Genomic DNA, 22,129 nt, shown 5'->3' with positions numbered 1-22,129 from the left:
AATTAATCCGATAGGATACTGTTAAGTAATATCATTGAAGTAGGCTTGTAAAAGTTGGTATAGAGGATAAATTAGTTAAATAATGATAAATGTGTCAGTGGAGTATAATGTACTGTGTGTTCTAAATATAGTTTCCTAATGTGTTTTTAGTGTAGTTAGGACTACTAGATACTTAAATACAACTTTTTTGGCTGTCTGTAATTAAAAACAGAAAAAACAATATGGGCGTGCCAATGCAAACATTTAAGTGCCGCATTTATAAAGGCGTAACAATGAGAAAAATGAAACATGTAGTGGAACAATAAAATTGAAACAAAATTAATATTGAATCATAGTAGGTGTTTTGTTTTACTTAAGAAAATTATAGGTTATTGGATCTGTCAAGTATTAGTTCCATTTATCATTTGTAAAATGTGGAAACACATTAGCTTGTTTTTAGGGCTAATCTGCTTTGGATTATTGGACAGTGTCTTGGCAAATGATGACCCTAACATGTCAAGTAAGTGTATGCCGGAAATATATCTTTAATTGTAGCACAACTAAATAAGTTCTGTATTTTCAGGTGGAAGTGCATACTTGGAACCATGGATTGTAGGAATAATTGCCGTCTGCTGCTTTCTTGTACTGACATTTCTGTTTGTTTTGTTCACCCACTATTTCTGCGATAAATTCTAGTAAGTGTGTTCATGCATAGCATACACGTCTTACCTTGATTAACGGTAAGAGGTGTAGACTGAGTAAATATTTTCTTGTTTTAACAATTTTTGAGTTCAAAGTGCAATTTGTGGATATTTACAATTAGGCTCATTTGTTATTCAGTGACAAAGACGAAGATTATCCTGATGAAGATCTGGAAGATTTTGGACCAAGTGCAGTGATGTATGTTAACATTATAAAAAAGACTCTTTTTTCCAAATAAGCCATCAATTAAATCGTAGCTTGACATTAAGTTATAGTATAGTTGGTAGAGCATCCAACTACCAGATTTGAAGGCCATTGGTGTTAAAGACTGTTCTTGGCCAAGAAGCTTACTGGGAAATGTTCCAACACAGTGGTTACTACAGTTGTCCAATTACAGTCACACACAGAAAATATTAATACTTATATAGTGAAGTACTGCAACACATTAGCACAAGTGCATACTGGTACACCTGTGTTATAACACATAGTTAACCCATCATCGAAGATAAATTAGGAATAATATTAAAGTCAAATGTTTATATATATGCAACATAATAACATATGTAACACTTAATCTGTTTAAAATCTTTATAGATCCCACACCGCAGAAAGAGTACAGAACGTCTACGATAACCAAACCTTTAATCCACAAGAGGAGCAACTGACCGAACTTTAAAAATCTTTTAACCAAAATCTTAACTCTTCCATTATAAAATACCATCACAAAACTAAACAACTCACTTTGAATTTAAAGCTTGATACTGTTCCAGTTGCTAATTAATTGTGAATAGTAGACCAATTACTGCAGCTTCCAATTAATCAAACAACTAATATCAGTAAATTGTATTTAATAAAAATCGCTAAAATCTTCTGCCTTGAATTGCGGAGTTTTCCCTCACACCTCTTATGAGAGAAAGCTGCCGAGAATGAGTTTCATTGCCATTAGAAACTGACCTAAAAACATAGTTCTGTTTATCAGTATCTGTTTGTGAGCGAAATGCAAATGTTCCATAAGTGGAGCATAATCAAAAAAAAACACTTAAAAATGTGTTACCTGTTAGTCACCTCAGCGCCTGTATCTGTATCTTTTAAAGTGGAACCACAGTTGAAAAATGCTGTTAAGAAACTGGCACCTAAAGCCATGTTTATGTGAATATTCCCATTCCCTGTTTACAATCTTGAATGCAATATCCTGGTAGGGTGGGCCGGCAGAGAATTTTAAAACCTGGGATACGAAAAAATATTACGGAAGATATAGATACAAAAAGTTGTGCATTCATAGTCTGCACAACAAAAATGCTTTTAAAAGTTGTTTGGTGGCTATTATTAGAGGCAATTTTTTTCACTGAGTACAGATATTCCAGATACTTTTAATTTACTGAGGAAATTACCGCAAAATCTGTATCTCCGTCTGGTGTAATTGTGTAAGTTGGTGGAACATGCTTTTCAATAAGATCAGGATAAAATATATTGAACTTGTATCCCTGTACCACTTTGGGGGGTGGGTTGTCAAAATCGTAGTGAGTTTGGTTGTACTTGTTCCACTCAAATCCAGTGTGAACACGGTTGAAAAAACGGGGTTTTCGTGGTCTGTATTTATCCGCCCATAAAAAAACCTGCACAGGTATTGATCAAAATCAAACTGAGCATTTTAAATGAAAAAACCTAAACCATGTACACTATGTATTTATTACTTCTTGTCAAAATGAGTCCGAAGATAAAAAAAGTTGTCTATTACCATTAGATTTAACTGCAAATGATGTATGTTTCTAAACAAATTAGTTGATTTATTATAAAAAAAGAATAAAACTATGGATTAAACCTGAACCACTTACTCTATGTTACAGTTTTACTAAAAAAATCAGCCGGCCTACCTGATGCGATAAATTAGCTTCAACTGCAAATGATGCTTCTTCCTGGGTGTCCATTCCCTCCTTTGCTCTTCGGATGAAAGCATCCTCCTGTCCTGTTCCTGCATCACCAGTCTTAGTGAGCAGCTTCCTCTTGCCTTCAATTGTCATCCCATCCTCTTCCGGATCAAGGAGAACAACATCGGGTGGAAGATCACGCAGGGAGAGAAGAGTTGGAGAGTAGTTTCCTATTCGCGCATATCATTATATATTAAAATATATACCAAATATTCACTTTTTTTTTATTAAAAATATGCACCAAAAAACACCACTTATACAATACACATATTATGACATATCTAACCACTGTTGTAGCATAATATATAACTTAATAAAAATTTACACAACTTGTAATCATATATGTATGGCATAAAAAAAACGTGTTTATTTACTTTATATTTCAACAACTTGCTTACCCTCATCAAATTCTTCCATGCATTTCAGTTCAAGATCCCCCTCGGTCAAAATCACTTGTTTACTCTCTTCCTCTTCCTCTTCCTCATCTTTGCTCACATCCTCCTGTTTCGTAGGTGAATTTGATATCTCTGCAACCTGGAATGGTCTTATGAGTAAGTTTATAACGAAAACATATAAAAAATCGATTAAAAGCATAGCTTGACAGCATTAGGGGTCGAAGGCTTCAGATAGTTTTATAGATTTTTATAATAAAAATAAAGTTCAGTTTAAGTGAGTGGCTACATAACACTCTCAAACACCAAACAGTCAAAGTTTTGGCGAGTGCATACAGTGAGGCATATTAAAAACTTAGAAAAAAGAAAATACCTGTGTAGTAGCAGCAGAAGTCTCTGGCATATTTTCACCCATTTGTTCAAGCTTTAACCTGTAGAGTTTGTCCTTAAGCAAAGCTTGGTGGCGATCCCGTAATCTTGCTCTGGCAAGAAATGCTTTTAACTGTGAAAGAAGAGACTCCCAATAACCAATATCAACACTGGAGCCACCTGCATGTAAAAAATTACAGATTTTATTAGTCAAAGGATACTGATATTTTGTAGACTCGAATACTATGACCGCTAGATGGCTTAGTCTTCATGCAAAATTAAGAATGTATTTTGTTACAATATTCGCCATTTTGTATTGTCATTTCTACAAAGCTATTGCAGCTTACCAGATGCTAGTTTCTCAGTAATTTTTTGCTTCAAAGCAAGCAGCTGGGAATGAGTTTTACTTCTAAATAATGCAGCAACATCATTGGATACTGCAGAGTTGATGCCCTCACGCCGTGAATCTCTTGCAGAAGTGCCCTGTAATTAGAATATTTGGTAAGGATGGAAAATATTTTGTAATGATTATTATTATTTAAAAACATACATGCATAAACATATGGTATGGTCAAAATAAACAAAGAAAATTGTATCTTTTATGTAACAAATGCCTTCATTTTAAAATTATTAAACCAGATCCTGATAAAAATCGATTGTTCTATATTATTTATTCCAACTCTCACCTCTTCCTCACAAGCGATCTTTTTCAATGTTTGTAATTCATCTTCAGTGATAACGGTCATGTCCTTCCAAAACTCTGCATTTTTACCTGGACAGAATCATCATGTTTATATTCTGTTAATTTTGCTAACAGGCACGTGTAAAAAATCTATTTTGGGCTTATCTGGTATACAACAAACTTAAGTTTTATTTCACTATTTCTTCAAAGTTATACAGTATTTTCATTTTTCCAAACTTTTATTTATAAAGTGAAACATTAGAAAAACATAACCAACACTTACCTTGTTCAAGCTCCATGTAAACTTTGATGTCTTCCAGCAAATCTTCAAGATCTGACATGGTAAGTCCATTTAAGTAAGTATATGGTTCATGCATCTCCACTCCTGACATGTCCTCTGCTCCTTCCTGAGCACTGCTTGCATAATTTGCAAGGAGATCAATCGGTTTTGCTCTACCATCCTGAATACGAATCCGAGAACGCAGTTTGGCTTGCTCGAGATGAAACTTGTCTTCCTGGTCCTCCCATGCCTACAAGGGAAATATTCTTAACAACCCAACATTTTAAACGTTTATTAAATTCCAACCGTCATAGGAAATTAATTAAACTGCAAAAAATGTAAATTGTAAACTCACTTTGAAGTGATCTGCCTCCTTTTCACGTTGCATCAACTCCATTTCCTCATCTCTTTGTTGACGTTCTCTCTCCCGTTCCAATCTTTGTTGTTTGACCTAAAAACAATCAATTTTTACTAATAAATAAGGTACATAAATTTAAGACATTTTTCAGATTTTTTATGAAATACTTTTTTACACAAGAACTGTACAATGGGCCAATGACTATGCAAAGTTTACTTTTTCTAGTTCAATTTTGTTTGACTCCTGCTTCTGCTTGATCAATTTCTTCTTCTGCGCATCAGGAAGGTCAGTGAGGCCTTGCTTCTCCAGTTTTTTATGCCACACAAAAGTATTTAGAAGTTTACCATCACCAAATGGGTTGTCAGTGTTGGTATACCTAATAAATAAAAAAACATGGTTAACTTATTGGTTACTAAAACTTTTCTCAGATTTTTATTTGACAAACTGGAACAATACAGAAATTGCTTTATCCTCGCTTGGCCAAAAAACGACAGTCTTTATAAACGAGTGTTCTGTTTCATACACCTCATGCCAGCATACAAGTTACCATGTGTGTAACTTTGTGGATAATGTTTTTTTGTATGGCTGACAATTCAAACAGCCCATTAGTGACCACTGAGTTAAAGCAATTGCTATTAAGTGTCTAACTAAAGGACACAATCATACACCCACAATTGTAGCAGCAACAAGCCTTGAACCCATAACCTCTGGGTTACAGGCAGGCGCAGTAAACAACTGTGCCATGGCCACAGACTTTAACACACTTACAATCAGAATAACAAAACCCACCCCATGTATTCCTTATCCCATCCCATTTTTTCACGACCTTTTCTCTCCTTTGCTTCTTTTTTGGCCAATCTACGAGCTCTCTTTTCTTCAGGAGTTTCTAATGCCTAAATAAGAAATAATAAATAGTTTAAAAGAGGGAAAACGGGTTTAAAGTTTTATAAATATTTCAATCATTAGATTAGACACCTTTAAAAGTTCTTTCTCTTTTGCTTTTTCTGCTTTAATTTTCTCTTTTTCAGCTTCAATCTTAGATTTCCTTTTTTCTTCTTTTGATTGCCTTAAAATATTAAATGTTATTCTCTTTCTTTTGAAATGGAAAAAGGGAATTGTTAGTCTTTATGTCAAAATTCTACCTATTCAATAGTGGTTACCCCAGGTTTATTTACCTATCGCTATCAGATGATGCATAGCTGGATCTTGAATCAGCTGAGGAGCTTCTTCTTCTGTGCCGACTCTTCTTTTTATTCTTCTTCTTCTCATCCCTTCGATGGCTTGATTCTTTTTTGTGATGCCGAGACTTCCGGCTATCTCTGTAAGTATCAGGTGTGCTCCCCATCTGTAAAATAAAAAAAATGTTGAACATAATGTACAAGTTTATTAGACATGTAATGTGTTAAATACACATAAAACTTATACAGCTTAAAACAACACATAAACATTCTTCAATAGACAATACATACACAATAACAACAAAATACCTCTTCACTTCGTTGATCGAATTCTCAAAACAAACGTAAAGTGTGCGTTTGTTGTACTTCCTCGCATCTGAACTAAGAAATACTCAAAGCCTAGAATTCCCCGTTGCGTTAAATCTTAAATATGATTTTGATTAATATCTGTGATACCTGCTTGTTTTTGGTTTGTTGATGTTACTCTTAACAATTCCACACTTAACTACAGTTCAATAAAGCGCTGTATGCCCACCAGCCTTATAAGACAATTTTGTTATCCGCTAGCTGGTGCACCGAAGTGTTTATTTAATATAAATCTTCAGGTCGGGCGAGTTTCTGTAGATTTGCATTCAGGGTCCGTCATACTTTACGTTGTTGTTGATTTCACGTGATCGTGATTAGGCAGTTTAATTACGTTGGTAGTACCGAAGAAAAACAATTACCATATGGCGGAATACGTTCAGACCTTTGAAAGCGAGACACTTTGTGTAAGATATTTAAAAACATTGCTTTACTTATAACGTAAAAATTATTGACATATCGTTGCGTGCTTTTAGGAATGCATAGAGATCGTGAAAGATGTCCAAGATGGTAACCTGATCCTTGGCTTTGCAATTGGAGGTGGTATTGATCAAGATGCATCGAAGAATCCATTCATACCAAATGATTCGGTAAAATAAAGATTTACAGTTATAGTATTTTGTTGATATATTCTTTTGCAGGTTTTACTTAAGTTTTGTATGTTATTATTTTATATACCATTTTATTTATTGATTACGTAGCTTATATATTTTTAATATTTATATTAATAATGTGCATCCCTACAGGGTATTTTTGTCACTCGTGTTTACCCTGGTGGTCCTGCGGACAAGGCTGGCCTTAAAGTTGGGGACAAGATACTGCAAGTGAATGGTTATGATGTCACAATGGCCACTCAAAAGCAAGCAAAAAAACGACTCGTCAAAAATCAGCGGATCGTTCGTTTAAAAGTCACACGTCCTAATCTTATTGAAGCAGAACTCCTAGAAAGTACTGAAAAAGATAAACCAGCAGATAACTATCGGCATCAGGAATATATATAAAGTCCACAGGACAGTACCCTATTTTCTTGATTAGGCTATTAAGGAATAGAGATTGTATTACAATACTTATAAAAAAAATGAAAAATCCTGTTGTTTAAGTATATCATTTAAAGTTGATTTAAACTTTAAATTCTTATTTCTCTTTTTTTTCCTATACTTTCTCTTTCAACTACTTTAAGAAACAAAATCATGCATACTATCAGAGGCATTTTTTACTGTTTGTTTACCCTTGATTGTTTAATAAAACCAAACAGTTTCATTTGTATACTTATATCAAAAACAGTGTTTCATATACCCCTTTGCAATAATATGTAAACCCAAGTTCTGGTACTAATTAATGTATTACATTTACAATCATTAAATTTGCAGCATATCCCTCATTCTAAATTTTAATTGCCTTCATGACATATTATATTATTCATTTGGTGGGTCTCATAATTATGTAGCCTGTTTTCTATACTTTCTTTTAAAAACGGACAAACTGCTGTCACAGAAAACCTTTTCGGTAAATCATATTGCACTCTTTGCTAATTTCTGTTATTTTTTACTGGTGCTGTATGAAATCTTCTGTTACAGTAATGGTACAAATGTTAATGTGTTCCTATTGCCTTTGTATTCCTTTTAAGATGAAATACTTTTTCATTCTTATCAATTTTGTAATCACTTATATCCACTGCTTTGTCTACTTTTGCAGCAAAGTCTGTTTTTAGGAAATGCGATAATTAGTTTTGATATTGTTGGAACATTAATTATAAAAAGTCTTGCAGTATAAATACAAACAGGATGGCTGAAGGCGTTCAAACCACTGGAACACCTCCAACACAAACCACCAACCATGGAGATGTAAGTGTCGTGTTTTAATTTCTTTCATTTTCGGACTCTTTCGTGCTAAAGGGGCGTCTTAGCCAATATGTTACTTTATATATATTATGTTCTTAATTTATATTGTTTGTTATTTTGTATCCAATCCAAGGGTAAATGGAATTGGCCAGTCACTACATTAGTTATGGTCGTTAGGGGTTAGGGGTTAATTTTTTTCAAAACATTTTATATTCGATTTGAAACATTTTATATGCATCAATTCAATTGTTGTAAAACTTATACTAAAGTTAGGTATAGGCATACTAACTGAAGCGCATTTGCTTTGAAGCCTACTTCCCCACCCACCTACCTCCAATACTAACTATACATAAACGGCTGATTCTTCTTAACTGCTCAGGTTGTCATTGGTGATTTACCACAAGATTTCCTTCGAATGCCAAATGATTCATCTACAATGGACCAAGTAGCGAATGACGAAAGAATTGCAAAACAAATGGCAGCCATGGAGTTTCAACAGAGGAACATGATGCCTGTGATGATACCAACCAACAAGTTTAAGATTTCAATTTTAGAGGTATACTATTATGTTTGTGTTTAAACCAAAACAACTGTTTCGTAGTAAAAAAAAATAAAACAAAATGATTTCTATGAAAAAAAATCCAAGGTCAATTTGAGAAAAAATGACCAGTTTTGCAGAATAAAATACATAATATACATTTAATTAGACTACTTAGAGTAAACTATACATCTCTCTTACTATTGCTCTTAATATTGTAAAGTGTAGAAGTTTAATTACTCTTGAATTGTGTGTTAATTTACATAATTAGCTATTCTGATGTGTTGTACTCAAGTTTTATACTCATTGTTGAGCCTACTGTAATTGATTTAAAGAATCCCGCTCTTAAAACCTGGCAATGATTGCACTATGCCCTGAGGGCCATAAATTAATCACTTAAATAGGCTTTTATAGAAAATATTTAAATAACAATTTAATACTATTAGTTCTATAAACCTCCAGTACCACACCATACAATTATAAAGATGTATATACTTGCTTTGTAAATTATCTTCTCCCGCAAGAATTTTTGTAAACAACGTTTTGACTTCCTATTCAGGTCGTCTTCATCAGGGTAAACAAAGCTATGTAAAATATTCTGAATGGGAATAAGTCAATTTAAAAGTATTGGTATTTGTATATTACACTTTTGCACAGGGTAAACAAGACTGGGTTTATTTGTCACTACATTAAATTAAATATATGACTTGATTTTTAGGCAAAACTTAACAAGAATTATGGTGTGGTACGAATGGATCCATACTGTAGAGTTCGTGTAAACCATGGTGTATATGAGACTGAGACTTCATACAATGGTGCAAAGAATCCTCACTGGAGCAAAACATTCTCCATCCCATTAGCAGAAGCTGTTGATCATATTTATATTGAAATATTTGATGAAGTAAGTTGATTTTTTTACATATTCTAACAATTTGACTGGATTCTTACTGTTAATTTTTTTAAATTTTACTCGGTTGTGCATAAATGAATGTAACTTGTGAAACCTCAGGTTGGTGCAATTACCTTTAAGTGTCTTGCCCAAGAACACATATGCCCACAACGATGGCCTCTGGGTTAGAGACTGGCGCGCTAACAATTGTGCCACGGTTTTCACTCAATTTCTTTTTAATTGAATATCACCTTTTTGGTAACAAAATTTTTAACTGGAAAAAGTGTAAAATGTGTTTGCGGCTGATGGTTCTATTTATTTTCAGAAAGCACTGACAACGGACAGCAGAATAGCATGGACAAAGATTGAATTATCAGATCAAATCAAAAACGGGGAACCGCTCGATGATTGGTGGCCACTTAGTGGTAAACTTGGTGAGGAATTGGAAGGTTCTGTACATCTTGTCGTATCATACGTGGTATGTAGTAGTTCGGCACTACTACTCTATGAGTTTGAAATACTACTCTATGAGTTTATCTGCATAGGTGTATAGTATAGTAGAAGTGCATGGGAATAAGGTAACAGGCAAAATTTGAAACAGGGGTGGTATCATATGTTTTAGTATCCTAGTTTAATGTAAACCATCTTTTACACTGCTTTAAGGGGTGTTTGCCAATACAGCCAAAGTGTATTGGATTTGCAACTGTGGGTGTAACTGTGTTTTAACAAGTTTATTCCAGATTTTGTTAAAATATTATATACAATGCCCATATTTATTTTCTATATATATATAAGATAAAAATAAGAAAAAAATGTGCTATATTTTTTAAATATACATGAATCTAATTTTTAAAGCCCAGTAATGCATCAAAAATTACTAGTCTTTACATTTTGCTCAGTTTTTGTTTATCTTGTGTAGAAAGTCCAGCAACCCCCACCAATGCAACAAATGCCAATCATGTTGCCAGGTCCTTACCCTGTTGGTGCACCAGTCATAGTACCTGGTAACCAGTTTGTACAACCAGGTATGAAGACTTAACATGTAGTAAATTCTGTAATCTAGAGTTTCATATAAAACAGACCACATTGAAATTTTCTTAATTATTTTAAATAACAATAACTTAATGTGACTATCAACTTTATTACTTTAAATAACAATAATTATAATATTGCTGACAAAGCATACGTTTAAAAATTTCTTTGTTCGTTAATTCTATCCTGACGCCATGTTTTTTTTTATTTATATCAAAGAGACCTTTATTTCATAATCCACCTGTGCGTTCTGTATTTTAAAAAATCTATAACGCTATAAATTATTAAGAGCTTGGTTTAAAATGATTCCTACAAAGGTTTCATTCAGTCTTAAATCCTAATCCAATTACACATTTTTCAATCTGCTCCTAATGGAAAAGTATTTTTTAAATTCCGTTTAAGGTAATTTGTCCTATCTCACATGCATTGATCAAGCTATAAGCCACACAAAAGCACGTTTTTCCTTATTTTACAAAGTGAACTCACAGTTGTATCTAACTTTAATTTTGGATCTTTATTATTGTTTGTTTGTTTTAAGGGGTGCAAATGTATCAGCCAGCAATGGCACAACAGCAACAACAACTTCAACGCGCACCTGTTCCTCAGGGTCCACTTTACACTGAGGCAGTAAGTATTAATTGTTTACAATGTTAAATTCACCACTTTTTGTTCAGGCTTTATTGATCAATATGAAAAATATATTTAAAAAAAAAAAATTTTTTCTGCAGGATGTGAAGCAAATAAAAGAAATGTTTCCTGATGTGGAAGAGGATGCTATTAAAACTGTACTTGAAGCTAGTCGTGGAAATAAAGACGCAGCAATCAATTCTCTGCTTTCTATGCAGTAGCGGCCTGAGTACTACATCAAGATTATCCACAAACAATATCTTGGTGCATAAGTTTTAAGTTCATTTGAGTTGCAGTTGTCACACTGAATTCTCCACTTAAAATTTTGCATTTCTCCTGCTTTTTATTATTCTTGTATGTGCACTTACCAGTTTACAGAAGCCCGGTTTTACAAACAGAAATTAACCTTACCAAGTTCTCCAGAGCATACTTAAAAAGTGTTTTTCCTTTTGTGACTCTGTAAACATGATCACGCTGAATATAATGTATTTTTTTATTGGTGTGTGATAGCCTATAAACTAACCAATAATTAAAGGCACCATTATGGCTTTTTTGGTATTTTGTGTTGATCACTTCCATTTTAACAGTTAATTCTATTTAACCCTCCTCAGTTTTTGTATTTTGGTGTTTTGTGCAGTGTTGTAGCAAGTGTTTTGCTTATGTGTTTTATTATTTGTAATTATCAAATCCAACTACCAAAAAAATCAAATTTTGTCTGCAAAACAATTATTACACACAGCAAAACTTGCAAGCCAACTCAACAATAGTAAGATGTCAAATTTTTTGCAATTCCAAATGATTGCAGTAATTATTCTAAGTAAAATGGTAAGTTTATCGTGCATAATTTCGATTCGACTGTGTGTTTTAAATTGGCTTAAAATATCGGTAAACAACTAGATTCCAAGTATATCGGCACCAAACTTGTAAAGACGCAGGACTGTGATCGTATAGTACCGGTAGCTTAAAAGTATCCCATGCTCGTAAAGGCCGTTATATCTATTAGCGTTGCGCGTAATCGACATGAAGACCTGTGTCTGTTTATTCTTGACGTTGTGTGTAATCTGCATTTAGACTTATTTGGTTGTTCATGAGCCGAGAAGCCTGTCCATGCAGGAAATAATCCGTCTAACAGCCGACGGTATCTGCTGTACAAAAGCTCTGTGTAAAACGCGGAAGCAGATCAGTCGTGTTGTGACGTCTGCTAGATATCGCCGAGATAGACGTTTATAATCGAAACGGCTGTTTCAGTTGGCAAAAAATAGTGTTGTGCATTAAATTTATATATATACTGCAGACTGTTTTAGTATAATGTTAAAGTTAGACAGAGAAATATATGATTAAATATGCTTTTCCCAATATAATATTTCGCTGCCACTTCCTTGTTTGACCTGCGTGTGTGGGCCTTTTTCTTTAGTCTCAGTTGCGCATGCTGCATGCTGTTTTCAGTTCATTCTGCCACTGCTGCTGTGTTGTTAACACGGTTTGAGCTTCGAGGAAATTCTGCAAAATATAAATAAACTCTTGTTACATTTTTTGTTGTTTTAGAACGGTTTGGTTTGGCAATGTTTTACTACTATTGAGTTGTACGTTGCATGTATATAAAACTTAATATATATTACGAATTAGTTCAGATTTTTGGTTAATGCTGTGGTTAATATTTGTGTAAGCTATCATTTTTTACTGTTAAAGTGTCCCAAGATTAAAACGGCAAGTACTTCAGACCAATAGTTGTAAACAAATTAATTAATCTGTGCAGTTTTGTGGAATGGTGAGTAATTTTATTCTGCAGAAACCTGTTAATGGGTTAAACTCTATTGAACATTTACTAGTGTTGTTTTTAAATTGAATAAAAAAGGAAAACATATTTATTCCTTTTCTAGGTAAATATGACATATTTAATAAATTCTATGCAAACGTAAAGATTTAAATTAACTTCTGAGGTGCTATTTCTTAGCTTATCTATTTAAAACCTCTATTTTTCAGCTATCCAGTATGAACAACAACATGTCTTTGTGTGGTCCTGGTTCATTAGTTGATTCTCTGAACATGAACAGTGTGAGCAATCATGTGTTGGGAAGTCTCGGAACTTCACAACTTTCATCTTCCGTGACTTCAAGTCTCTTGTCAAACTCCTCTTGTTCTCCAGTCTCTTCCTATTCAGGTATACTAGATGTGCTTTTTTCGCTGATTTATTAAGGTTTAATATGGCAGTATTGTTTACAAATGAACTGTGGGCGAATTCTCTTTCTAATGTACAAAAAATATTTTAAAGGGCAAAAAATGACCTGTGAGCAAATCTTCTTTCAAAAAATAAGGAACACATGTTATTATATATAAATAAAATGTTAAACTTTAGTGTACTTGTTTTTGTTATTTAAGTGATTTTTTTTTGTATTCTCTGCTGCGTTGCAATATAGCAAAAGTTTTGATTATGGGTAATGATTTGATCGTTTGTTGCATTTACCTACATTTTTACTTGCACAGGTCTTAACTCCAGCACGAATGTGAACAACAATTTGACCAACAGCAACTTAAATACACTACCATCCATGGATGAATCCAAAACCAACCTCATTATAAATTACTTGCCACAAGCCATGACCCAGGAAGACTTAAGAAACCTTTTCAGCTCGATTGGAGAACTTGAGTCTTGTAAACTAATTCGTGACAAATTGACAGGTGTATATAGATTTTCAAATTGCACTTTTAGGTTTTTTCTAAAAGCAATGGCTTAATTATACTTCTACTTTTGTACAGTGTTTCTTAACTTTGTGTTTTAAAAGGGTAATTTAATAGTCTCATTTAGGTCGGAATTGCTTATGTAAGTTAATATAATAAAGGTTATGTTTATTTTTAATCGGTTTTTGAAGTAAACATAAACTGGGTGCCAAAATCTTATTTATTTATTTGATTTGCAGGCCAGAGTCTTGGATATGGTTTTGTGAATTACGTCAAAGCTGCTGATGCTGAAAAAGCAATTAATTCATTAAATGGACTTCGAATGCAGCAAAAAACAATAAAGGTTTGTCAGCCCCTTTATTTAATTGATGCAGTTAAGTATTTATTCCATTAACTCCACATAGGTTTCATTTGCTCGACCAAGTACCCCTCTTATAAAGGATGCCAATCTCTATGTAAGTGGTTTGCCTAAGTCGATGACACAGGAAGATTTGCAAAGAATTTTTCACCCATTTGGTCGAATTATAACTTCGCGAATACTTGTCGAACCCAGTACAGGTAATATACAATCGATCATTAATTTTCAAATAGAAAATATATAGTAAAACTAAAAAATGTATAAATAGGCATAGCTATAGGCCCCAATTCTTTAAAACCTAATGGGAGGCAGGGCCAGTTTGATGCGCATCCTTCTGAACAAATCTAACTTATTGGTTAAATGTTTAATGATCACTGCAGTACAGAAAACTTAAGGTTTTGGGGCCCATGTATATTTAAAATATATCCTTAAATAAAATATTATAGGCATGTCAAGAGGCGTTGGCTTCGTCCGTTTTGACAAGCGACCTGAAGCAGAAAACGCGATTAGTGCTTTAAACGGGACAATTCCTGCTGGTGCTAAGGACCCAGTTACTGTTAAGTTCGCCAACAACCCTTCACAAAAGAACCAGCAAGTTTTACAGTCGCTATATGCTGCTGCATCACCCACTCGTAGGCTTGCTACACCTGCTGCTGGACCTTTATATCATCAAGCACGAAACTTTAGGTAAGTTATATAGTCTCCATTTAAGAAACTGTTTGGTCTGTTATATTTAATTGTATTAGTTATTAAATCGAAAATTTTGCGAAAAATAGCTGGGATTTGGGGTATTTTTTGTTTTAGGTTGTATATTTAAAATGCACATTTTGTAAAATCCTTTTACCAAGTGAAATTATTTTCGCTGATCCATAACAGTGGGCGATCCCTACCATTTACCTTATTGATTTGAGAGTAACTTAACTATATGATTAGCATATTAAACCCCACCCCCACAGGAGATGTCCTTTGTGTATTTATGCCTAGTTTCCACTTTGCAAAGCGACCAGTACAGTGAGTAAAGTAGCAGCTTTTGCATTTGGTGCGCAAATTTGCATAATCTGTGATGTGAGTGATTGAAAAGCTACCAATCATCTTTGAGATGCTTTAACTCAATTTAGCAAAATTAACTTCAACCTACCAACCACATAGAATGCTCTAATTTTCATATTCCATTTAACGCATGCTGTTAGAACTTAACATAGCTTTAAACCAGGATTAAAACTCAGGGCAAATAAGCCTTGTGTGGACTCCTGTTAGGTTGCATGAATTACAGAATTGTTGGTGACTGTAGCCTGATACAATTAAACCATTTTTTAATTATTGGAAACCCTAATTAAAATTAGAGTCCCAAAATTTTCACAATCCTGTACCTAGCACATTTTATACTTGTTAGTGATGCTGCTGCCAACATTAATTCTTATTACAGACCAGGGGTCAGTGACCTGCTCTCTAACGTTAACATGGGCCTAGGCGTAAAAAGGTAACCAGTGCACTGTTAAAATCGGGTGCCATAGGACACATGACTCACTGTTGTGTTGTTTTTGTTTTATCGGCACTCATTGTTCATTGTTTTGTTCACTGTGGTAACGATTCAGTGTGGACTGACCGTACCGGCACCAGCTGTTTAATTGTTGTTTATGTTGTAGCCTTGTTTATTCCGTTACTGTGTACTTTTCCGTTGTTTTTCCACGACAGTTTAGTTTCAATAGCGGTTTTCCTTTCATTTCAGCCTTGGTTTCCATATTTAATAGGCATTGACATATACGTTCCTTTCCACTTTAATTGCTCTTCAGTTTAGGCAATTCGATTTTAGTTTTAGAAGTTTTTGTTCCGAGCACACACACTCGCCCGTTGAGTTTATTATGAGTTGGCATAATTTTTCCGCGAATCTGGTCAGAGACAGAGCCGCGTTTGTTGGGTTTTGTGATTGCGTTTGAAATTCAGTTCTTGTTTGAGCCGTTGTTATGATGATGTGCATTTTAGCACAGTTATCATGCAGTTCTGATTGGACGCCTCGCTGCAAACATCTGCCGTCCACCGCCTGGTACGATTGATCTCATGGAAAACACGTTCGGTTTTGGCTCCTTAATAATTTATGTCGGTGTGTGCAGGGCTTAGGAAAGAGCAGCTTAGCTGATGCTATGCTCAACGCAGAAACTCGCCTTACTGAGAATTCGTTGTGCTATAAACAAGAGTGAGTATATTTCGCTTCTCTACTCCTCAGTTTTTTCTCCCTCCTTGCCATATGGTTCACATCTGGTGAACAATACACTTATATTTCCTACCACATAAACTTAGCTGAAAACCAAACCATACACCATTTTAACCATCCTGTTTCAACCAACTACCAGAGCAAGTCCATACCCAGAAGTACGCGCTGCTTCCCTTGTAGCAGCCAGCAGTTTACAAGCGGCTCCTACCCTTCAACTTGCCCCAGCAGCTACTGATTATGCCTTTCCACAAGTTCTACCCGCTGGTTTTACAACATTAGACTCGTTATCTGGAATGTCGAGCATACCTGGTCTTACACTGATGCCAGCACCTGCAACTGCTCTCACACAACTGCAACCCCGTACAATTCCAACTTCATACACTCAATTTCTGCCACAAGGACTTGGCTCGTTAACCCCTCTTACCCCACTTCCTGTACAAACTTCTCAAGCTGCAACTCTGACTATGGCTGCCGCCCCTACGGCCTCTGGATCAGTTGGTGTCCTCACGGCTGCACAGGTAGCTCCTAAAACCACCACGGCACTTGCAGCAGATGTTGCGGCCTCCTCCACAGCACAAGCAACACCCTCATCCAGCACAGCACAAACTTCTTGGTTAGTCCAATCGCAAATCAACTCATTTTTATGTTGGCATCTTCAAATGAAAGCCAGGCATTAAATGAAGTGCGAATTTTACCCAAAATTGTTAACACAATCTATTTAAAAAATCCCAACAAATTGACAGAATCTGTTTTAACCTTTTCTTTCATACAATGCCTGGCTTTCAGGATTGCCACAACCCGCGCATTTTTATTTTAACATTTCCATCAATGAAGCATTTGCGAGTTGGCAACGAGGTTTAGTTTGGTTTAAAATTGTTGAAGTTTATCAAAAACTCTTATTTTGCATGCCGGTTGCCTCGCAAGCCAACCAGAAGATTCTGGTTTATTTTGCCCTTAAACGCGTGGAGTCTGTTTTTCATTTATTTTATTTTTTGCGCGCATTATTTGTTTCCGCAGAACAAAACTGTTCACCTTCTAATAGAGATAGTTCAGTTACGCTCCATCAAAATTCGTCTAATTTCGAAGTGAAAGCTGGTAGTATAACAATCGCGTATTACATGCATGCGGTGTTGTCAGTAACAAAATGTGTTTTTAAATTCAACTGATAATCTAGCTCACTGACATTTCATAAATATTTGATCGTTTGCGTGCGTCCCAAAAGGTTCATTGGCCAACCATTTGTGTCCAGTGTTAAATGTTAACTGTCTGTTGCGTGGTTTGCTTGCATGCCATAGCTGCTTTATACTGCCTGTGTTTAATTTTTTATTTGTTCTTTTTAATTTTAATCGTTGCATGAATGTGTGCATTCATTTTGTTTCTTTACTTTAACTCTTAGTTGATTATTTTTAAAATCTTCATTTTTTTCGCCAAAAAAATGTTTCTTTTTTTTGACCCGAGCCCGAACGAATCTAGGTACTCCCCCATCACCCCTGAACTCCTGACCTCTATGGGCATGCCGAGCACAGCTCCATCTGCTTCATCCTCCACCGTTGCTCCAAATTTTGGAATCTGCATCTTTGTCTACAATCTTGCTCCTGAAACGGATGAAAATATCCTCTGGCAATTGTTTGGACCGTTCGGAGCCGTAACGAGCGTTAAGGTGATAATTTGTGATTATCTAACAATTATGTTCGTAGGTTTACCCTCACCCTTACTGCATTTATAGTGCATCATTTAGTAAGTATTTCTTTTTAAAAAATGCTATTGCCCAATTTATTTCTGCTTGTTTTATTTACCACATATAAATAACGTGCATTTGTCAACACTGTTATATTGGCTTTAGGTTTAGTGTAAAAACAGAGAACCTAGAAATAAACGTATATTTTTTACCAAAAATAGGCTGCGATTAATTTCCAGGCTGATTAAAAAGTCTGTTGCGTGGTGAAATATATAGCAACCGGTATATACGTGATTTGTGTCAAGGCGGGCGTTTCCGGTTGTCGGCACGCCTTTCTTTAACTCTGTGCCCTTGTGGGTTGTCTACTTCAGCCATGCATTAAGACCCAAAAATAATCACCCACAAAATTATGTACGTGATAACTCGTAAGCGGGGACGAGGTGCGTGAAACAGAAACCCGTTTTTTTTTTTCTACTTTCGTTGCTCACCACGCGAGGGTAAATAGGCTAAAATTTATTTTTATGCAGGTTATACGCGACTATCAAACCCAAAAGTGCAAGGGCTACGGCTTTGTCACCATGACCAACTACGAAGAGGCGTTTATTGCCGTGTGCAGTTTGAACGGCTACAAGCTGGGCGACCGCGTCCTCCAGGTTAGCATGCATGGATAGAACCTTGCGATCTCGCCAACCAGATAACAACCCATTAACCATGGTGTTAATTTTATTTTCAGTTCGAACGAGTTGTTTATTATAATTTGACATTGTGCACGTTTTTCTTTCCTTCCTATTCGCAGGTGTCGTTTAAAACGGCAACGTCCAGACTAAAATTCATGCATTGAACCCTACGAGGCCACAGATCCGCAAAGTTCCGTTCGTATGATTTCCCTCTGTTGCTCGAGACGTTTTTGTTTTGGTCGGTCCGCCAAGCGGTCGTCCCAATAATGTTTACGTATATGTTTGTCCCTCTGTTGTATAGTTTGATATTCATTTGACTTAACCCTGCGCGAACGTCCGTACCGTACGCTTACTAGTTCGTATATTTGCATTAAGCATATATGTTATGCCCGCTCTGTCTGTGTCACGTCGTCATCCCCAAACGGTCCTTTAATCAAATCTCAATTGATCCTGATCCATCCTACTTTATCTCCTATATCGACCACCTATATGCCCGCGCTAAACCCTTTAAACTTCGTTTCCATCCACTAATGGAAAAGCGGACATGAAACAGCGGCGGTTTCGATTTGCAAAGCAAACTCGACTTTGCCGCCGATCACCTATCGATCCTCGTAACCAAATTTATAATTAGTTTATCCGTCCCCCCGGCACCTCATCCCATACCCTCACATTTTAGCGCCAAAGTCCCATTATGTGATTACGTGGTCGTCTATCTAAGTTTGATTCCCCATACGTTCCGTCTCATACTTAATTCGGATCAGTTCACTTTATCCCACCCACAACCGCGCGATTTGTCGCAGCGTGCGTCATTTTACCCCACCCCGATTAACCTTTACTTTTACTCGAACTTTTACACCCCCTTCGATTTTAAAACCTTTTAACCCTACCCCGCCTTTTACACCCAAACGACGTGACCAGGCCTCAAGAGCATTCCACGTACTTATACAACATATACATGTTGTGTGTTACCGTTGTGCTGACAATCTTACTGTGAACTCTCTTCCAATTATACACATTCCTTGCCCAAGTACAACCTATAGAACACAAAGCAATACTGCGCATATAGCATGTGTACCGTGCAATATATATCCAGTTCCAAGCATGCATGAGTATCTACGTTGTGCTCGCCTTTGTTCCTTTTACTCCGTGCTTTCTTTACCCAGAGATTTTCGTTCTGTTTTTGTTCCTATTTTTCGTTCATCTGTCACAAAGTAGTCCTTTAAATATGAGCACAAAAGTGTTGTCAAAATTGCCAGCATTAACTGTGAAAGAAACCTATCAGGTCCTGCCTTACAATACGACTGTGCTGTTCCACAATCCGTTGATTCCAATGTTCCAATATTTCCAACAGCACAAAAATCCCTTCAGTTAATTCGCGCGTTAAAAACGATCGAATTTTTAAATGCCTATGTTTAATGCATTTCCATTACAGCAATTCTGCATCTTGTGTCTTAACAATTTTATTTCAGTCTTGCTCGATTTTGTTACTTGGACTATTTATTTTCATTTTTCGTTTTCTTTCCCTAAGGCGTTTTGGTTACACATATCCTTTTTTTGCATTGCTAACATACATAACCTTTTGCGTTGTTTTCAACCCAGTATAACATTAATATCGTGTATGGCGTTACTTTACGATCGCCTTTCTGTTGTCTAACACCTGTGTTCTTTCGGTATCTGATTAATTCACTGGTAACGTTACTGCCACATTAAACTTTTTGTTGTAACTGCCAGGCCTGTTCTGTGTTTTACTTTGTCGTTATGGGCAGTGGTTTGACCACAACTGACTTGTTAAAGACACTTCGGTTTAAAAATCAATTTATGTGTGGGTATATGGAAGATAGTGCGTATTCGACCTTAATGGTTGGTATAGTACATTTTATTACATCATCAAATTTATTGGGTATTAACAACTACCACTAAAAAATGTAACCAAATACCACTAGAATGTAAAATATAATTTAACATGTATACACTTTACTGTGTATGTGTATGCCTCGGATATAGTATATACATGTGCAAGTCGCTGCATTCTGCTGTATAGTTTTGCGTCCAATAGGTACGTCTTAGCTGTGTTCAAAATTGTTGCTTTGCGATGTCTGGACCGTGCTACAAACTAGCGTCACGTGATACTGCAAAGGAAACATCAGTCAGCCATTTCCGGATTAGCGGCGTGTCATGAGTCTCATTTCGTTTAATATTGCTCAAAATAAACAGATATCGCTGTAATTGCCCCTAATTCTAAACAATTCTAACTTTCGTGGAATAAGCATTTCCACAAGAACATTGCAACTCATAGAGTTAACATTTTAATAACTGGTGGTAGTTTCCTTTTTTAATCGAAGTGATCAAAAGTATAGTACTGTAACCATGCGCTTATTTTAGTGTTTGTAACGGGAAGTAAAATAATTCACACCAGACGAACCGCGCTTCTCATAGCTAAAACAATAGATCCGCGAACAATTATCCGGTACATTGCAAAATTAGACCGGAATTCCTGTCTTTCTAGCGCAAAGTCGGTGTATTGTATCCCAGCAGTGTATGTCAGTTTCATGTTACACAGTGTACTGATATGCCAGAGTGTAAGCTGTAAGGGGTTGCCCGTATTCATTTACTTTACAGTTTCACCAGTTTTATTTAATTGAAATCTAACATATACAAGTGCACGGCGGAGTTTTTATTTCATCCTTTGTTTCCTATTATTTCTCCATTATGATTTCATATTAACGCATATTGTGCTTGATTTAACTCCCAAGGTTGCAAAACTTTCAGCCTATAAAGACGTGTCCTTTTCTTGCCAGGTTTCACTGACAAAGACCGGCACGACCGTTTAATGCAAAATACTGATAAATAAGAATAAAGAATCAATCGTTCTCTGCGCGCGGAGTACAGGAAACTGACGTCATTGCAGTAGGCCCGCGCGGCTGGAAGCGCAAGCTTAGGTATAGAAGCGGCATATGCTGACTGTATAAATTATTAATCAACGGTGTTGGCATTCGGCTTTAAAAAGCAGTGCCCATACCATTTGAAACCGCGCCACCCACACGTGACCAGCAACGTCTTATGTGATGAACAAGATAGAGATTATTGGATTCGTTTGATGTGTATTTTGCTGGTTTGTTTTACCTTATTGCACTGTGCCGCTTATTCGTTCCCTCTTATGCGCTGGCTTCAGGGTATCAAAGACGTAATTTTGCGATATTTTATTTAATCAAGAAAAGACAGTATTTTGGGATGTTTTTTTTATAGTTCACCGTATAAAAATACTGGATAAAAAAAACGTTGATATGAAATAAAATTTACAGAGACAGTTTCTTGAATTTCGTTTTCTCCCTTTCGTTCCGAAGTACTATTTTTTGTAAGATGCGGC

At 35.7% G+C, this 22,129-nt stretch overlaps 5 protein-coding genes across 10 annotated transcripts; 4 read left to right on the top strand and 1 right to left on the bottom strand.

The window, feature by feature from the left end:
- Positions 1-207: 207 nt before the first annotated feature.
- On the top strand, positions 208-1,552 carry LOC149735603 (uncharacterized). Its single transcript, XM_089878126.1, has 4 exons — positions 208-499; positions 563-674; positions 820-879; positions 1,276-1,552. Exons 1-4 carry the CDS (start codon positions 412-414, stop codon positions 1,355-1,357), a joined length of 342 nt encoding a protein of 113 aa, XP_089734252.1. The 5' UTR covers positions 208-411; the 3' UTR covers positions 1,358-1,552.
- On the bottom strand, positions 1,510-6,325 carry LOC149735602 (splicing factor Cactin-like). The gene is made up of 15 exons (XM_089878081.1): positions 6,178-6,325; positions 5,866-6,035; positions 5,666-5,756; positions 5,480-5,583; positions 4,907-5,066; positions 4,688-4,783; positions 4,336-4,582; positions 4,057-4,142; positions 3,718-3,853; positions 3,375-3,550; positions 3,008-3,143; positions 2,556-2,779; positions 2,073-2,297; positions 1,736-1,906; positions 1,510-1,635 (listed from the first exon to the last, which is right to left on the bottom strand). Exons 2-14 carry the CDS (start codon positions 6,033-6,035, stop codon positions 1,748-1,750), a joined length of 2,010 nt encoding a protein of 669 aa, XP_089734207.1. The 5' UTR covers positions 6,178-6,325; the 3' UTR covers positions 1,510-1,635; positions 1,736-1,747.
- Positions 6,326-6,444: 119 nt separating this feature from the next.
- On the top strand, positions 6,445-7,930 carry LOC149735601 (tax1-binding protein 3-like). The gene is made up of 3 exons (XM_089878123.1): positions 6,445-6,638; positions 6,708-6,821; positions 6,978-7,930. The coding sequence occupies exons 1-3, from the start codon at positions 6,597-6,599 to the stop codon at positions 7,230-7,232; spliced, it is 411 nt and encodes a 136-aa protein (XP_089734249.1). The 5' UTR covers positions 6,445-6,596; the 3' UTR covers positions 7,233-7,930.
- Positions 7,931-7,934: 4 nt separating this feature from the next.
- Positions 7,935-11,914, top strand: LOC149735600 (toll-interacting protein B-like). The gene is made up of 7 exons (XM_089878113.1): positions 7,935-8,075; positions 8,452-8,628; positions 9,329-9,511; positions 9,825-9,977; positions 10,419-10,524; positions 11,070-11,158; positions 11,260-11,914. Exons 1-7 carry the CDS (start codon positions 8,016-8,018, stop codon positions 11,377-11,379), a joined length of 888 nt encoding a protein of 295 aa, XP_089734239.1. The 5' UTR covers positions 7,935-8,015; the 3' UTR covers positions 11,380-11,914.
- Positions 11,915-12,059: 145 nt separating this feature from the next.
- Positions 12,060-22,079, top strand: LOC149735599 (ELAV-like protein 1-B). 6 transcript variants are annotated; one of them, XM_089878088.1, is made up of 10 exons: positions 12,060-12,926; positions 13,142-13,319; positions 13,643-13,837; positions 14,077-14,180; positions 14,242-14,395; positions 14,642-14,882; positions 16,547-17,020; positions 17,881-18,067; positions 18,613-18,738; positions 21,561-22,079. In XM_089878088.1, exons 1-10 carry the CDS (start codon positions 12,924-12,926, stop codon positions 21,591-21,593), a joined length of 1,695 nt encoding a protein of 564 aa, XP_089734214.1. In that variant the 5' UTR covers positions 12,060-12,923; the 3' UTR covers positions 21,594-22,079. The 6 variants fall into 6 exon arrangements, with proteins under 6 accessions (XP_089734214.1, XP_089734211.1, XP_089734213.1 ...); XM_089878085.1 differs by having other exon boundaries at positions 17,866-18,067; XM_089878087.1 differs by lacking the exon at positions 21,561-22,079 and adding an exon at positions 18,882-20,486.
- The last annotated feature ends 50 nt before the right edge of the window (positions 22,080-22,129 follow it).

Source organism: Ciona robusta, chromosome 5 (genome assembly GCF_009617815.1).
Source record: "Ciona robusta chromosome 5, ASM961781v2".
Classification (NCBI taxonomy): Eukaryota; Metazoa; Chordata; class Ascidiacea; order Phlebobranchia; family Cionidae; genus Ciona; species Ciona robusta.
This window is presented reverse-complemented; position numbering and strand designations above follow the sequence as displayed.